This window comes from Sus scrofa, chromosome 5 (genome assembly GCF_000003025.6).
Source record: "Sus scrofa isolate TJ Tabasco breed Duroc chromosome 5, Sscrofa11.1, whole genome shotgun sequence".
In the NCBI taxonomy this organism is placed as follows: Eukaryota; Metazoa; Chordata; class Mammalia; order Artiodactyla; family Suidae; genus Sus; species Sus scrofa.
In genome coordinates, this window is record NC_010447.5 from 98759417 (window position 1) to 98778398 (window position 18982).

General features: G+C 39.5%; 1 protein-coding gene across 1 annotated transcript in view; it reads right to left on the reverse strand.

The window, feature by feature from the left end:
• The window catches only part of TMTC2 (transmembrane and tetratricopeptide repeat containing 2), a 389840-nt gene that overhangs the window by 64013 nt on the left and 306845 nt on the right, over positions 1-18982 (reverse strand). Inside the window, 1 exon segment of the mRNA XM_021093031.1 lies at positions 15761-15842. Within this exon segment, the coding sequence (XP_020948690.1) occupies positions 15761-15842 (82 nt within the window).

The window sequence follows — 18982 nt, forward strand, 5'->3', positions numbered from 1 at the left end:
AAGGTTGGAATTAATGCAGATAGAACCACACAATTCTTTAAAATTGTACCTTAGGAACTGTTATCTGATGTTATCCCAGAATCATATTGTAAAGGCACAGAAAATAACAAAATTTGGATCCAATTTTAAGGCTGTAAACAGAGAGAACAGCCTGCGTTTTTTTTATAGCTAGGGATTTATTAGCAGCAGAAGTAATGATTGTTAAGCCTTATCTGATCAGATAATCAAGTGAAAACCAAATTAAGGGCTGACAGATATGCAGAAACCACCCATGCAACTGACAGGCTTAGAGAGTTGTTTTCTATCAGTTCCTTATTTGTGCTTTGGGATTCCTGTTTGCTGAAAGTTCAAGTCTTTAACAATATGGATGAAGTAATAAAAATGATTTGCATGTCCTAAGGCACACAGAGAAACAGAAAAACCTAAAAAATGCTCAGGCCCCTCCTCCACCCCCATCCCCACCCTGAGCGGTGAGAAGAGTCTCCTGTTTACCGTCTCCCTAATACATATTACGGACTGTCTTTTGACCTAAAGGGACTTAAAAAATACAGGGGAAATTTTCTGTTTCAAGAATTTAGAATAAACCACAGCCACCACTTGTTCGTAAGCATTTCTAAACTTCAGTGGTAAGGAGCGGTGAGTAAAGCCAGGCCTAGGATTTTAATCCTACTTTTTAAAATGAAGAGAGAAAAGTTTTCAGGCCAGAAGTTGGAGATCCTTCGGTTGTTTCTCTAAAAACTTTTCCATCTACTTTCTTAGTTTGTCACCAAACATTTGGTCCTTTTCTTATCTTCCCAAACAAACAAAATTGTTGGGCCAAAAACGAAGAAAACAGAGTTGTAAATAGTTATGTTTATACATAGAAAAATGCATTACTGATGAAATTCACATAGATGCTAACTCTATAAACGTGGTGATAGGAGATTCAATTTAAAGTATATGAGGTTTTTCACAAAGTTCCCTGGTGGCCAAGCAGGTAAAGGATCTGGGATCTGGCATTGTCACTGCTGTGGCATGGGTTTGAATCCTGGCCTGGGAACCTCCACATGCCATGGACATGACCAAAAAAAGAAAAAAAAAAAAAAAGAAAAAAAAAGGTACATGTGGTTTTAAAAGAGTAGAACAAAAGTTGCATCATCTGTGGTGCATACTTCAGAATAAGCATCTCCTTGCATACATCTCAGGAAAGGATACGAGGGCACATCAATTTCTCAGTTAGTTATCCTTTCATACATTAAAGAAAATTAAAACACAACATGTATTGCTCCCTGTCTTCAAGGCACATTTACTGAATTAAACGCATTAATAAATATATGAATGATGTGACAGTTAAACCAAGGATAATGCAGTCATTTATTAATTGTTCTTTTTTTTTTCTTTCCAAATAGCGATTCATTCTGAAATGTATTCTGTATTCATAGTTAGAAAAATGTAACGATCAATGGAATAATGAAGGGTATTTTCTTTAAATTCATTATTCCAGATGGCAGAGGGCAAAGGAGATATAGATATACACACACAAGCTCTCGTTAAAGGAAGGAATGAAATCCAGACTGCACACACAGAGAGAGAGAGGGACAGTGACAAGACGTCTGTGTGACAGTGATACCTGATGCCACCAGAGGACACAGACCTGCAAGGTCCAGGGCAAAGCCTTTCAGATTCTGTTACTGCTGGACACAACGACAACCACGACAAAAGGAGGAAGATTAACTAGTGGTACACACGCAAATACCCAGTTTGTCAAATATTTAAAAGCATTTCCTTACAGCTTAGGTAAGCTTTGCCATAGAACGTACTTTGCAGCAGCTTCCAAGATCCCCAAACTACATGAAACACGTAATTTTTAGTATCATAAAGGGTGACAGAAAAAAATTCCCATGTGATCGGCTTATAACATAGAATTCATTCATCATGCTGGCATTCAGAAAAACCAGAACCCCACATATTAGTAAAGTATTTGCGTAATTCCCTACATTCTGCTCTCAACAGGCCATCTATCTCAATAGTCCTGTGTCAGTGATCTTCCTGATAAAAGCAGAAAATGTTACGGAGTGTGAATCATTTGGTATCTTTTTTAAAAAGCGAATGTGAAAATCCAAACCAAATGTGAAAGCCAGTTATAATTCTGCTCTGTTATACAATGATGGTTTGTTTGAAATAGAGCCCACGATGGGTGGAAAACAGAGCAAGAAGCATTTCAAATATACAGAACCAACAGAAATAAGGAAAAAAAGACATACGAGGTTTCTTTTAAACAAATAATTATCCAAGGAGCCTAAATTCAAAACAAAGACCCTAAACTGATGTTACCAGAGGAACAGTAAGATACAAAACTTGCCCTTTTTCCTGAAAGATTTTACCTCAAAACACTCCTCTTCCGCCAGCTTCCTCTGTTTTTCTCCCACCAGACAGGGGCTCGGACGGTGAGCTGCTTCTGCTTCCCTAGCATGACCTGCTGCTTCACATTCTTACTTGTCCTGGACCTTCAGCCTGTAGGTTTCTCTGCCTTGTTCCACACCCATCTCCAGGCCTGTATCGCCTACCTAATTGTAATGGGAAATCTTCTCTTTCTATGCCCTACAGCATTTCTTTCTGGGCGAATCCTTCTGTGATCTCTTTCCAGTAGGGTTAGAACTAGTTATGATTTAAATTCACTGTGATATAATGTACCACCTAAACCACAGCCCTTAAAACAGTAAAAGGGAATAGGGCTATTAATCGTGCTGGAAGAAGGGGGATTACGTGAGAAGTGTCCCAGTACGGTTGTCCCACTGCAGCGCACATGACAGACAGGCTGTGCATCTCAGCCCTCTTGCCGTGATCACTACCGGGAAGTGAACTGTTTTATAAAACAAGGCACCGAACAATGGTTAGAAGTGCACGGTACTAGCAGGTGAGACAGGATTGTTCTTCCCTGAAACATGTGCAGGTCTATAGTTGCACCCACGGAGACGAGCCAGATGCCAGATCCTGAAGCTCGGTGGGTAGGAGCTGCTACTGGGGCTTGGAGACAGGATGGAGCCAGGACACTACAGGGATTGATGGGCATTAGAAAAGGAAAGTAAGGAAATCTGATGAGGTCAAGCAGTCTGAGGAATCCATCCACTCTGGTGGATTCCCTGAGACTGGAAAGCTTGCCTTTCCCAGTGGTTCTCACGCTTTACTGCACATCAGAATCATCTAGGGGATTTGACACACTCTTGACAAACCTGGAGTTTTTAGACACACTAGGTCTGGGGTGGAGCCTGTGATCTGCATGTTTAAAGTTCCCCGTGGAAGCCGATGCTGCCAGTCCAGCACCCACGACTGGAGAATCAGTTGTCTTCTGGGAACAAGAAAATAAATGTTTTGCATCCATACTCTGGACTCTGTGTCTGGGATTAAATACCAGTTAGACTGAGCTCTTCCGGGAATCAGCTGCCTGTGACATGCCCTTCCTTATATTACAGGCATAATGACCAGAATGGCTAGAAATACACATGTGTATGAATCAGATATACTCACTACATATCGGTTTAACTTTCTTAAGCTCCAAGTAAGGAAACTGAAGAGTTTTATCCCTCATTTGCAGACTAGAACTCCGAGAAGTCCTTTCTCTGTCACCTATGGTACACAAACACCTTCTTTGTGTTTGATAATTAAATAGAATTTCAAATAAAGAAACCAAAAAAATTCAAGTAAAATACATTTTGTTCTCCTCGGTGTATTGTGCTAGCACACTTGAGAATTGTTTCTTTGGTTTGTAATTTGTCTTACCCAAGTTAATTATCATCATCTTCATTTCATTGTCTCTAATCAAAGGGAGGAAAAAAAAAAACAAGATGAGAAGTTATAAAGAAAAAACAAAGACATTTGAATAGGGAAAAGCTGAAGAGGATATAAAAAGAGTAATTCTCTAGAGGTCCAGATACAAAGAATGTAAGTTTCCCTACAGGCAAAAATGGGAAAGAAGAAAAAGCAGTCGACTCTTCTGGATTCAACTGCTTCAGCATTAGAGGTATACAGCCCTTCTTCTCTGGACAATTCTCTCACTGAATGACTGAAACTACTTGGTAGATTTTTACCAGCATATCAATATGACAAGCCTGTGAAGATCAGCCTTTCATTAATGCCTGGATTTAAAAAGCTCTACTGGAAGGTAGAAATCCATAAAATTGTAATCTGGCCTTAAGCTGTGGGCTCAAATACTGCTTTGTAGAAGTTCTGCATATAAACTCCCCTGATTAGTTGGGACTGTCACTTCCTAACTACGATGAAAAATTCACTCTTATGATCAATGCAGCTAAATTAAGGAGCTGAAACAATCTGTAATAAGTGTCATGATGATCCAATTCTCTTTAGAAAAAAATCACTCACACACAGCTTTAAACAATAGTCAAAGACAAAGGAAAATCTTATTGATAAAACAATAGCTAGAACATAGATAGCCTTTGCATTAAAATAGTTGCCCTTGGGAGAGGACCCCAGGTGATCAATTATCAGAATTGTCTTCCTTCCACTCATACCACCCTGGCTCAAGCCATCATCTCCCCCTGGATTATAGCAGTAACTTCCTAACTGATCTTCGTGCTTCTGCCTTTGGTTCTGCAGGATATACTCAACGCAGCAAATCAAAGAGACCCTGTAAGATCCCATCACTCTCCAGTGGACCCGGGGAACGTGAAAGTCATTGCACTCGTCTGCCTGTCAACTGCCTGGTGTGACCAGCATGGAATTCTCCGTCAATCCCCACATGAATTCTCTGACCTCGTCTTCTTTGTCTCCAACTACTCTCTCTCTCGGTCACTATGTCTGTACTAGCCTCTTGCTATTCCTCGAACACACTGAAGGAACAAAGACCCTGGCATCAGACTCTTGTCGTTCCCTTCATCTGGAATGCTCTTCCCTCAGACAGCACTGTGGCTCACTCTCTTCCTGCCACTTGGCAGAGATTTAATAAATATGTGTTCCGTGACAGGATGGAAAGACTAATCATCTTCCTATGTGGCTGCTTCATCTTCCAGAGCAAGTTAGACCCTAGTCAGCCCAGCGCACCAGCCACTTGCCAATTCATATCCTCTCACCTCACAGTGATTTTAGGCAGGGCTGCAGTGAACGGTCACACATGCTGGGCACTGCACATTTCCCAAGGGTGCCACTCACAATGAAGTCTCTACGGATGTACCTCTTGGACGTAAGCAACACAGGGCCTTACTGAATTTCCCTTGGAATACAACAAATAATCCAGATGTCAAGTACAACTTCAAAGATATCTGAACTCCACAGGAGGTCAAAGTACGTAAGGTGGCTAAAATTATTATATTCCATCAGACTATGGAGTAAATTCAATAGTTTGGCTAAGGAAGAAATTATAGGTTAATGCAACCCAAGATATATATTGTGCCTTGTATACATAAAATCTGTTGACATCTGCCATGAGGGATAAGAAGATAAATGCATCGTTTATCCTTGGAACAGCTCCCATCTAGCTGAGGAAATAAGCGATTATGGAGAGAAGTTTAACCATCAAGTAGATATAAATTTGAAAAATGAACTGTGCAAGGTATCACAAGCTAAACGCATCGCTTCTGGAGGTGAACCGTTTGGTTTTGCCCAACTTATAATTAAATTTAAATATACTTAAAGGGCCCAAGTAAGTGTATCATCTGAATTTTTACAAAGTAATTACAGTCATATAATCAGAAGCCAGATCAGGAAAGAGAACGTTACTCCTATTCAGAAGTAATTATCTATACGTGAGGGCTTTTCCCAAAAAATCAGATGACTGGAACAGGGACACGCCACAGTGGAAGAATTGGGTGGACTGGTTTTGGTGGCATTTAACGGCAGCAAGAAGACTGGGTCGAGCGGTGCTGAGGGGGCCCTTCTTGAGATGCTTTAATTGGGGGTGAGGGTGATACCACATGCCGGGTAAGATAAGGTAGGTGACAATCCAAGGGTCCAGATTTAGAAGAGCTACTGAAGAAATTCTGCCACAAAGAGGCTACTTGTTAATGTGTGCTTATTGTGCCTGGGAGAAATAAAATTACAGAGGGGAATCTTCTCTTTTGCTTCTCTGGAGGGAAGCTTCCTGAATGTCTGAGCGAGGTATGCTCTCTCTCTTCAAACCCATCTCTCTCTCCTGTCTTTCTATTAGTTTTCTTGCTTTAGGTTTGTGAGTGTTGGCAGCCAGAGTTAATAAAAGCTCTGGTTTATGGAGACAGACTCAGTGGGATAAATGCACCACAGTTACTGGTCAAGAAAACGGGTCGGCTGGTGAGCTGGGGAAAAGGAAGCCCCGGAGATCACTGCGGATGATCCGCTTTAAGGCTGGAAGGCTCTGGATCTGTCTCTAAGCGAGCGTGAGACCAAGAACTTGCCCTGAATTGGACAGGTGGCCTGAAAGTTGTCCAGTATAAAGGACATTAGGGGAGCAGCACACTGAGGTTCTGTGCTCACCCAGAAAGGAGGCAGGGAGGCTAGCCTTGCTTTATTCCATTTATTTTCCGCCTAACTCTTTCCAGGAGGATTCTGAGATACTACAAAACTACTGAGGAAGTCTGAAGATGGTCGGATGGGGAGTGGGAATGGGGGGAGCAAGGAGGAAGAGAGGGGAGAGTAGGGAGGGGCTGAAGAGATTGGAGAGAGGGGAGGAGCCGGAAAAGGAGCACTGGGTGGGGGGCACCCAATCCCATTAAAGGTTTAAGCAATATACAGACTCAACGGGGATCCGATACACTTCATCAAGGAGAATATGTCATGCTAAGACTTCAAACAAGCTGAGTTGCATCACCTAGAGATGCAGAGAAAGGCATCATGAGAGTGGGGTGCAGCCTAATCGAAGGCAGAGGTAAGCAGCCTCGTTTTGTTCTGGGACATCTTACAACCAACCAGAGACAACGGAGCTGAGCTGTTAGGGAAGGAGATGAGGCGGACAGAGGACTCCTCGGAATCTGCCTCTACGTTACAGAGGGTGGCAACCGAACGGAAAACGTGGTCAGAGAGTCTACATCCTCTTTCTAAGCAGAGCTCAGACTGGTCTCTTTGAACTCCATGCCATCTCCACAGGCTTTTCGGAAGTACTCACTTTCGATACATCCACGGGGGATGGAGAAGTTCATGGGAGGGTATAGGAACTCTGAGAACAACTGTTCTAATTCAGCAGAGGCAGAAAGCAAAGGAGAATTTCCAAGGGCATTAAATTGCTAAATCAAAATGGCTCATCCTGGCAAAACAGTACTTGTCTTTCTCCTTCCTCCCTACTCCTTCTTTCCCTCTAGACAATTACTTGTGATTTCTAATCCTCCTTTTTACAAGCAGGTTTTCCCTTTCTCCCTGATCTTTCTGTTTGCATGTTGATAGGCAAGGGTTTCTTCTTGTTTGTAACTCCTAGGTCTTTATTCTGCCTCCTCTTCCTTAGATTTCTGTTCTTTATTTATATACCTTATTCAACAACTTTTCTCTACCGTTAATTCATTCTCCAGGATATTAGCATGCTTCCATTATAGTTCTAAAAGAATAATCAGCCACTGTTAACAATTTCCTGAGCATTTACTACAGGCTATTTGTTTTATGAAATTGTAAATGAAGTCAGCCCTGGTGTCACTTTGGAATCTCAGAAGCAGGGGGTTGCGAGCATTTTCCACATGGGGAAATGGGAGCACTGAGAGGTTAAGACATCTGCACAACTAACAAGTGGCCAACTGTGTGACAGTGCTGCCAGGCTGCGTGACATCTGATGGCTATCACCCCAGTGAGTTGGTTTTTAAATGTATTTTATGGAAAATGTTTATAAGACACAAGTTTACCCTGTGTAGGAATTATACATCCATATTTATTTATATATTAAGATTTTTAGTTTCACTGTCAAACCTGAAATTGTATATAGTGTTTATATTTTATATAAATTTTATTTGAAGTGTTTATATTTTAAGTAATATTTTGTATTACTTTATGTAAAAGATGACTGGAAATGACATTTAAAAGGCCAATAAGGAGTGACTCCAAAGTAATAAATTTTATATATATACACAATTCTTACCTATTTCTTTCTCAAATGAAAAATCAGAAAGTACCAAGAACAGAATGTCTGCATGAATTCCACAAAGATTTCTCCCTCTTGCTTTCAAGTCTTTTATGTCTTAAGAATCCATGGATGTAAAATATCTGTGTTCATTTCTTATGCTGACACGAGGGGTGATGACAGTGCCACACAGCAGTCAGGAGTGTTGTGGTTCAAAGGCTGCCTCTCTGCGAAGCGGCACTGAAATCCTGGGTAACGCTTTACAGCTTGGTGACCTCACCTTCCTCCCTGTGAAACGGAGACGGTCAGGTAACCTCATCCCTGTGTTTTTGCGGGGATCAAATGAGACGATACATGTGAATTTCTCAGGACATAAAAGCCCTTAGCAAATGTTTGTACTTTCACATAGTTGATGCATTCATCATGGAAATATGGTATTTATTGGACAATTGGGGCAAGATGCTTTTCCCTGCTTTTTATTCCTTTCTTAATTGTTTTAATGTCTTCAATTTTACATGTTGAGTTCTGTTAAATAATTTTTGCATAATTTGGTGACTATAATAATTTCCCCATCTTTTCTACAGACAAAACTATTGATTAAGATACTTGTTCTTTCCCATTGTGTTATTTATTCCTTCTAAAACTAACATGCTCATTAAAGAAAACAAAATAGAAAACATTAAGCCTGTTCGTTAAACACCCCAAAAATTGCCTGCAAAAACCCAAAAAGCTAAAATATCCATCCTTAACAGTCTGCTTGTTTTACTTTGCTTTTTTAACGATGTCGTTATTTTGTTTGCTTTAGTAATTCTTCATCTACAGTAACACAGATAGTTGCCTCTGTTATTACTCTTCTCTATAAATTTAATTTGATTTATAATATTTCATCAAGAGGAATAACCCTAATTTATTTAATTACTTTCCTTTTTCAGGCATTTAGGTGCTTTCCTAGTTTTGCTTCGGATAAACATCAATGATGTGCTCCAGTTACTGTCGTTCTTAATAATCTTAAATACAGAAAAAAGTCATATTTTCTTAAGCTATATTACCAGGAATTACTGAGAATAAGTGCTACAGCTGCTGAAAGGAATTCATTGTTACTTGAATTTCTTTGATTGCTAATGAAATACATCTTTTAAAACTTGCTACATTTCCTCTTCTGAGAATTGTTTGTTCATATCCTGTGGTCTTTGTATTCTATTTTCTTTGCAGTTTTACAGAGTTTCTCATGTCTTAAGTAGCCTAATCTTTAATTATCTGCTTTTAAGGAAATGATTTCCTATCACTGTACTGTTTTTCCTTTAACTGTATTCCTTTTTGGGCCCATGTTAATCATTGAATTTCTCCTTTATTTGTGGCTTTTAAGATGAGATAATCCCTTCCCTGTTTCTTCCAATTTTACTCATGGGAAAGTTTTAATTTTAAAAGTCTCTGGAGAGTCTCTTACATAAAATGCACATAGGTATGAAGTTTAAATTATTAAGCACAATTTAAAACAAAAATCATAGGTAATACATGAAATAGTCTGGAACAACATTTAGAAAAATCCTATTCTAATTATATACCTGTGACCTGCCTGGGCTGTCCTGGGAGCAATAAAGACAGACAAAAACACTGATATTTTAATAAAATGTTAGGGTCTTAAACATTACACATAACTGTAATCTCAATGTAACTTTTGCAAAGGCTAAAAATGTACTTTCATTTTTAATCCAGAAAATACCATTATTTAGCTCATTATTTAATTTTTAAAATAGTCGTATAATTTCTGGTGATTAAAAATGAAATGTTACAACATACTAACCTCAGTTCATTGCCATATTCTATTCTAATTATGGATAATAAAAATAACCACAGGCCTCTCATCAATTCCATCTATTACATTTTCTTCAAACTGCTTCTTTTAGCGTTCATTGATAATAAATCAAACCCAATATTTTAAGTTTCCTCTAGTACCTACTTTATAAAATGAAGTTTTATATATATATACACACATCTTCCTGCAGAAAAACAGCCTACAATATTAATGGTAGAAAGTTTTGCCTTAAAACTTGAAAGACAGGATTTTCATGTTCTTCTCCCACTACAGACATATGCTGAAAATTCTGATCAGGAGAGTCGCTTGAAAATTCTGAATTTTTCATTATCTTAGACAAATGTAATTGGAATCCATTCCTATCTCATAGGGGTTTGATAATGACCAAAAAAAGACCAGGGTCAGAAAACAATGGGTAAGATCATAAAGCGTTTGCTAAAAGTAGTGAAGCATTTTCAGGAGTCTACACTTGTGGATAGTCATCCCACCCCAAAATAATTCAGATAATTATAGTTTTTTTAAAAAGTGCACCCTTCTCTGTGGGCCCAAGAGGAAGCGTGATGGAATGGCTGATCCTCAGTGTTAGAAATGATTTCACGGTTGCCTGGACCAGCCCTCTCACCATTCCCAATGCTTGAATTTTCCCTACTATCCTTATAAACTCACACTTGAAAAATCTTTGATGGGCACTCATTTCATAACCTGACAGCTCATAATTTAGATGTTCCTCCTTCTCTGGAGCCAGAAGGTGTCTCCTCTAGCATCTAGCTATGATCCTGGTTCTGTTCTTGAGCTATTCCCCAGACACATGCTATACCTTCTGCCTCAAGCACCTTCTCTGCTTTAATGTGCTCAGTGCATCCCCTTATTTCTACAGTTTTGTCTGGCGAACTCCTCCTTATATTTCAAATATAGCCTACACGTACCACACATAGCTCTCTCGGACTCCAGCCACCCTGGTCAAGGCCCTCTAGTTGATACCGTGGCTCCTTTTTAGAACTAATCATAATTGCAACTGAATCATTATTTTTATACTTTGTGCCTCCCTCACCAGTTTGTGTCTACAGAGTCCATCTTCTTTGTTCCAATGTCCCTACATCTCGAGGGGTGCTTGCGAAAGACTCAGCTGGAGGAAGATCAGGACTCATCACTGTGTAGCTGAATTCTTAGAACTGAACACCGTCACTCGGAGAGAGTGTCAATAACGAAGAAAACAGGCTAAAGGCTTTTTCAGAAACACATGGTTAAGAGGCAGAAAGAACTGTCTCAATAGTGTTTCTCACGATCGGCTCTCTTTTAACTTTTTATGCTTTGGTGCGTAATATCTGATGACTTCCCATCTGCCCCAGACTGATGCATCATAGGTATCTTATTAACAAATTATACTGGTTTGTTTCAGTCTACATCAAATTTACTACTATGAATAGTCTTGTTTCGACTTTCAATCTTTTGGCAGAAGCTTTCTACTGGAGCCCAAGGGAAATTCAGGGAGAATCCTATGCAATTACAGGCCCGCATGAGATATCAAGGCACTAAATGCTCACCTTTGACATTTGTAAACTAAATTCTAAAGAACTCCTTATGTTTTGTTTTATATAGGCATGTTAATACACTATCAGCTTGATATGATACAACAGTGTAGTATTACTGATAGCATAGTTTGAAACCTATCTTTTATACATTCCTTAAAGTTTTGGATGAAAGACCAGTGAGAAATTAAGTGTATAGTAGCAACAACATGAAAAGTGAGTATTGGGACATTTTGGAAGCCCACAGCAATCCTTCCACTTGACAGAAGAGGAATCTTAATTCCAGAGACTATAGGTATCACAGAGTACATTTTCTTGTCCAAGAAAATGCATACCAAGATTTTTTTTTTTTTTTTTTTTTTTTTTTTTTTGGTCTTTTTGCCATTTCTTGGGCCACTCCTGTGGCATATGGAGGTTCCCAGGCTAGGGGTCGAATCGGAGCTGGTCGAATAAATAACCAATTTATTAAACCAGTTTTATAAACCTGCCTTGCTTTCTCTCTTACAAGCCAATTTGAGGGGGAAAAAAAAAAAGCAATCGCTAATGAAATCCCTTCTCCGAAGATATAAAACTGGTGGATTCAAAATACAAATAAGTAACAGTACTTTTAAATACTGCCTCCTAATTGACACTGCAGCCAATATAGATTCCTATAATTTCCTCTGTCTAGTCCCAACTGGATGGCATATTACAAGTCACTTGTATCATTAACAAGCAAATAAAAAGCACATAATCACCCAGCAGAGTGAATATCCGACAGAATAAAATTCATCTACTCTGGCGTTTTCATTGGCATTTGCAAAAGCATTTAAAAAAAATAAAGGGTTCAAAACAACATTTAACATTTCATTTACATTTCATTGACATTACATAAACATTCATTTAACATTAAAATTTCACTTAAACATTTATTTTTAAGCTGAGGGAGTGCTATTATTCATTCAGTCCATGGGTATAAACACCCTAAGAATATTCATAACCAGCAAGTTAGGGACAAACTGATATAAGAATCGTGGTATGGAGTTCCCGTCGTGGCTCAGTGGTTAACGAATCCGACTAGGAACCATGAAGTTGCAGGTTCGATCCCTGGCTTTGCTCAGTGGGTTACGGATCTGGCGTTGCCATGAGCTGTGGTGTCGGTTGCAGACGTGCCTCGGATCCTGCGTTGCTGTGGCTCTGGTCTGGGCTGGTGGCTCCAGCTCCGATTCAACCCCTAGCCTGGGAACCTCCATATGCCACAGGAGTGGCCCAAGAAATGGCAAAAAGACCAAAAAAAAAAAAAAAAACAAACAAAAAAAAGAATCATGGTATGCATTTTCTTGGACAAGAAGTAATAAAATTCTAATGAAAAAACTCTGAATCAATGTTGGGAGCTTCATCCAGTTCTAAAATGGAGAGTATACTAAACTGACTCAACATTTACTGTACATTTTGAGATGGGGCGATGTGCTGGATAACGATAAGGTAAATACGGAAAACAGCTCCTCTCTATTATCTTAGACTCTTCTAAGAAAAAGTGTACAATTTCAACATAAAGAATCACATTCCTACAAAACTCCCCAGTCCAAGCCACCGTCAGTTCTGCCTGTCAGATAGCAAGAGAGTTCCCCTGGCTCTCCTCGGATCTTTCTCTAGTCCTGTCTTGTCCACGTGGTCCCCTCCCCTGCCCTGAAAATAAAACGCAAACTCCCTACGTGGTTACAAAGTCCCAGGGGTTCTGCCTCCTCTCGGGTCTCACCCCCAACTTTCCTGTAAGGGTCACTTCTTTCTCTGCTGTGACCACAGGCTTGGGCTTGCCCGTGACCTCCGAACTTCTGGTTTCTTTTCTCTGAAGAGCACTCATCTGGCTCTTCAAAGAGATGGGCATAAGCTTACAGATTTCAGATGTCATCTCCTCAAAGATGCTTTACCTGACCATTTGGTTTCATGGAGGACCCACTGTTCACCACATCACCTGCTAAAAATGACATCATCCTGTTTATATCCTACCTAGCTAGCAGGACTCACTCTCTGAAAATAGAACAGTGCTTTGCATCTATTAGACACATCTTATACATATTAAAATTAAGAAACACCTGTCCCTAAGAACTTCAAGCTAAGTCACGACGTATATGAATTGGACATTTTAAAGCTGTGCGCAGAAGGGATGGCTGATCAACATATCTCCTTGTCTATCGACAATGTTGTGAAAAGAAGTGAAAACATATTAAAAAAAATAATGATAGTTATCGAGGGATCCAAAATTTAGTTACAACTGACTAGGGCAAATCAACTTCATTTCTCTAGGTTTCAGTCTACTTACTTGTGCAACAGAGGTTATAGTAGATCATTTTAGAAGAACTTTCAGTTCTAAATTTTAATTGCTGGAAGCAGATTTCCCCCAAATAAAAAGCAATAATATTCCTTTAAATGTACATTTTTTAATAACCTGAACACAAGCAGACAGGACTATCAAGCACCTGGTCACGGGTTTCCTGTCTGTTTGTAGATTATTTTTCCTTGACTGCTCCTTTTTGCTGCCTCATCTTGAGTCCTCTCCATTCCCTAATCCAGAGTGGAGAGAAAATATTGAAACTATTTCATAAAAGTATATTGAGTTATGCTGCCACTCCTCCTTTAGGAACTAAATGTACTTCTAATAATGGATGTAGGCCAAAAAGTTTAAACAACCCCAGAGTAGCAGGAAGAATCAATTTTACACACGCATTTACAGAACATCTATCACTGTTTTCCAAATAACATACACAGCAAAGACTTTGTCGCCCTTTCTGTTAAAACGAAATCCAAAAATTCCTCAAAGGAGAAATACTCCCTATGACGAGCACTGGAAAAACAATTTTTCAGGAGCCTGTTGTAATATAAAAAATAATGATAAATAAAAAGAGAGAGGTGGGTAAAGATCGACAAATCAGAATAATAAGGGGGCTAACTCAAAATTAATAAACAGTGATTTTTTTCAATGGCATTTTAAATGCAGTAATGATGAAGTTTAAAGGAGTTGAATGAGAAAAGTCCAGAGCATATCATAAAATGATGGGAAAAGCTTAGAAGAGGCAGGAAGTAGAATTAGTGGTAGGTACAGGCAATGTAAACAGCAAGATAGGAGAAAAAAATTTCTCTTTTGTAAAATGACAAGAGGTTCTTTAGTGCTCAGAGAAGGTAGTCAGAGAACTGCTTTAGCTCAGTAGGGGTACCCAAAAGAGCATGCGTGAGAAAAATCCTAATTTAAAATTATTCATATATGAAAACCGGAAAAAATAAAGTACATTCTGCAGCAAACTTAAATTAGTTGACTTCTGTCTCAACACGGCAGTAAAACTGCATTGTGAAACACAGTCAGGAGTGGTTATGCAACAAGTTGTGTGAAATTACATTCTATGTTACGCTGGAAAGATACCACAACCCTAGGTTTATAAACATACACGCTCAATGTACACCCGTAAATGGACTGCTGGTTGCTTGAGTGTATCCTCTATTCCATTATTTTCATTTTCCACACGGAGAGCCCGTCACCGATTTATGTTTACTAGTTGGAAAATGGAAGAAGGAATTTCAACTTTATTTCCTCAAGATTTTTTATTTCCACCAGTCTTCAAGTTTACTGCTTGATAATAACTAACACGTCAAAGCCAAGGGTGGTTAAAATTTTTTTTTTTTTTTAATTTTCCAAGGGATCAGCAAAAGTAAATGCTTTTTGGCTCCTTGAAAGTCATTCCAAATGCAACTATGGGAGAAATTAGTACATCTTACCTATTACCAAACCAGCTACATACCTCATCTCACTGAACACAATGACTCACTACTTAGGATAGTGTGGAGAGCGACAGGCTGTTATACAAGCTCATTCCAGACTGGCTAAGATAAAGCAGGGATCAATCCAGTGAACCAAGTGAGACACAGCCCTTAGAGTTTTCATCCTTGACCCCAAGCTCAGGCATTTAGAGGCCAGGGTATATCCATATCTCTCAGAAAGCAAGATTTTGAGGCCAAAAAGTAAGCCTTCTTGAAACTTCAAAATGATACATTCAGAATGATACATTATCATTTGCACTGAAGAGAGAGCTAATATTTTAATTATATGCCAGGCGTCAGACAAGGAGCAAAATGATTTCTTGATGAGACTTCATTTAAACTCCAAAGTGAGCTTGAAAAAACAAAACAAAACACAACACACAACAACCTGAAAATGCCTTTCCCCGCTGAAGTCCTATGAAAAGCACTAAAGGGAAACAGGATGTACAGACCTTGTTAATGCGACAGCTTTGAACAAGGCGGCCAGACTCTAGCATGAGGCTTCATCTGCAAAGTCAACGCCCTCTCATAATGTTCTTTGCCAGCACCACCTACATTTCACATCAACATTCATCGTAAATGTGGGGGACACGGAAAAAAAAACTGTCAACCACTCACCATAATGCATGTAACAGTTTCCTTTGGTGGGATCCAGCTCAATAGCCTTCAAGAAGAACTTTTCAGCCTCACTCTTACGACCCTTGAAAAACAGAGAAAACGGATGATTCAGCAGCGGATCACGAGGGAATTCCTCCCCTCCTGGGCCCAAAGGAAGTAGGCTAATGTCTGCGTGCTAATTGTCACCCAAAAAAGGTGTTCCGTTTTTATCTAAATGAGGATGATCAAGGAGAACAGGTGGAGAGAGAAGTCAGAATCCTGGAAACGTCAAGATTAGGAGAAGAGACGATGAGATTAAGTTCATCAAAGATGTTAAAGAGAAGAGACCAGGAGAGCCAGAGAAAAAGCTGGAGAAAAAAAAAAAAAAATGGTTTCACAGAAACCAAAAGGATAAGAGAGATTTTAGGAATGATGGGAAACACAGCTTCATTTTCTATTTTATTTTCTCCCTTCGATTTGGTTCTTCTTCATTCATTCCTTCTTTCTTGTAAAGAATGATCACCATTTCAGCTTTGGAGATGACTTTGTCTTAATAATCACTTTATATAGGAAGAAACCGAGTCACACTTTGCTGACTCTCAAGCTACTACTGCTTATCCCTGATGCTTGCATTCAGACCAACAATACTCCCAGACCAGGATTTAATCTAAAGCGAGATCTTCTTCTTAGCTATAAATATTACCGTCATACTCTGAAGAAAATAATCCAAAAGCAGGGGGTAACACTTATATGCAATAAATTGGTTTTTCATGAAACAATGTCATAATCCAGGCCAAGTCTAAAATTATACATGCTCTGCTGTGTTTACAGCTTCTGAATCAAAACTGCTTACAGAGTAAACAAAAAGGGGTGGGTAGGAGAACGGCCAGAAGAAGAAATTTCCTGTAACAGTTCCTTCTGGTCCTGAGAGGTGAGAATGAAGAAGGGAGGGAGCAAGACACAGGGGAGTGTCCAAATCTTGGGTCTAGTGTCAAGAGAAACAATCTTATCTGCTTGTTCCTTCTAATGTATATACCACCTACCACGTGAACTTCAGGAGTTTTTTTTTCTCCCCTTCACACATAATTTTTTAAACCACTGCGATGAAGACAAATCTTCCAAAGACAAAGGGGTATGATTAACCTAATATGCTACATTTCATGCAAGTTGACTCATTTCTTCATATGGCCTCTCCTTTTTGTTTATCATTCATTTTAAAAATGCCCCCTGTTGCTGTATCCTTTATTCACCCGTTATCCCAGCAGCCAGTGATAAGCAAAAGATCAGACCTCCTCACTTCCTCTTACATTTTGCTAATGCTTCTCCAGTCAATAACTGCTCTTTAATTCGCAAGGCTCGTCATCTCTCCAATAATTAAAAATTTAAAAGCCCCTGCAATACTTCTCGTAGCATTTTAATTTCAAAGGGAAGCGCAGGCAAAATACTTGTTACACATATCACACTTTCATGAAGTTAAGCAAGAATTAGCAAGAATCTTACCCGGTTAGGATTCCCTAAATGATTAGGTAAGTGAGACGTATCAGGCAGCCTAACGTATGAGTGAAGAGCACAGATTCAGGGAAGCAGAACAGCTCTTACACTTATGTAGCTAAGAGACTCTTGGGAAATAATTTCCTCTTTTGGCTATAATGTTCTCCATTACAAAAAAAGGACAGGTGGAGAACAGAGGATTTTTTAGGGCAGTGAAACTATTCTGTATGACACTATAACGGCAGATACATGTCCTTACACATTTTTCAAAACCCATAGACTATGTAACACAAAGAGGGAACCTTAAGGTAGACTATGGCCTTTAATTAATAATAATGTGTTGGTTCATCAACTGTGACATGTATAACAGAAGTCCACGTTGATACAACCAGGAAAACTGTGTAGGAGGGTAGAAGAACGTACGCCAGTTCTGTATTTTCTCCTTACTTTTTCTGTAAGCCTGAAACTGCTCTTAAAATAAAGTCTATTTTTTTAAATAAGAGGATAAGAAAGCCTATTTCGTAATATTACTGAATACTCTGAAAGGATACACACAACGTAGTCATTACAGGAATAGCCACATTCTCAGTGTACAATAGGAGTTGACTATTATTTTAGGTATAGATATAAACATGCATATGCATACAGAGTTTGCAAGAGAAGGCAGCGTTCTGAATGACAAAGAATATATTTCATTATACACACAGCCTCCAAGCGTGGTCAGCCTTTACATCATCCATCCCTGGAAAATAATACACAAACTTTCAGAAGATGATAATAAAGGAAGGATACAAAATGAAAACTATGATGGGTAAAGAGGCGATACAGACGTTATATGCAAAAACATAAAAGGGTCTGTGAACTTTCTTCTGCTTCAGTTTTAAGGATAGAAGAGAAGAAAGTGGCTCATTTATCAATGTCATGCTAAGCAAGGTAGTCAAATTCTTGCGTGTTGTCCGCTGGCAGAGAGACAGCACGCAGCTTTAAAAAGTGCATCACAACTCAAAGGACAGCGGTCCCAGTTACTCCCACGAGCCAGGTCATTAAAGACAGTGCCTCCCACCACCTCCTAGATGCAAAACAAACTCACTGGAGGCCAGAACATTCCTTTTTCGGGAGAAGTATCAAATCATCTATTCCATCATTCTATTTTAACCACTATTGAGTCAAGTGCCAAATTATGAAGGAAATAAAATTCTCACAAGAGTTCATAAAGTTAGGAGTCAACGAAACACACACACACACACACACACACACGACTGGGTCCCTAGGAAGGGGGGTTGGGAGGTCACGTGATGGTTCATCAAGTTTATTCTTTTTGTTATTATGGTTAGAGAGGGATGGCGGTTGGGAAAGTGTGGGAAAAAAGCAATCATTTCTCAGCAGGTTTTTCGTGGTGTCTTTTGGATTCTATCAGCATTTTCTAGAAGCGCGCCTTATGGGGGAGCCACTGCTTATCCCAGCTCCTCACATCAAGCCCGTTACTCATTCTGTGCACTGGCTGGGATGTTTGGACGGGGGGTGGTTCAGAGACAACAAGAGAAAGAGCCTGCGGTCAGCTGAGGCAAGGGAGGGAGATGGGAGTTGGAGACGCTCTGGTTTGCCTCGTGCTGTTCTAGGTGCTGGTGATATAACCACACACCCATGAACAGCACAGAGTGCCCGCCGGCAAGGCTTAGCTGCAGAGGCACAGAGCCAACAAATAACCCAGTAAGCAAGGGCGTCAGTCGCAGAGCTCTGAGGGCTAACAAT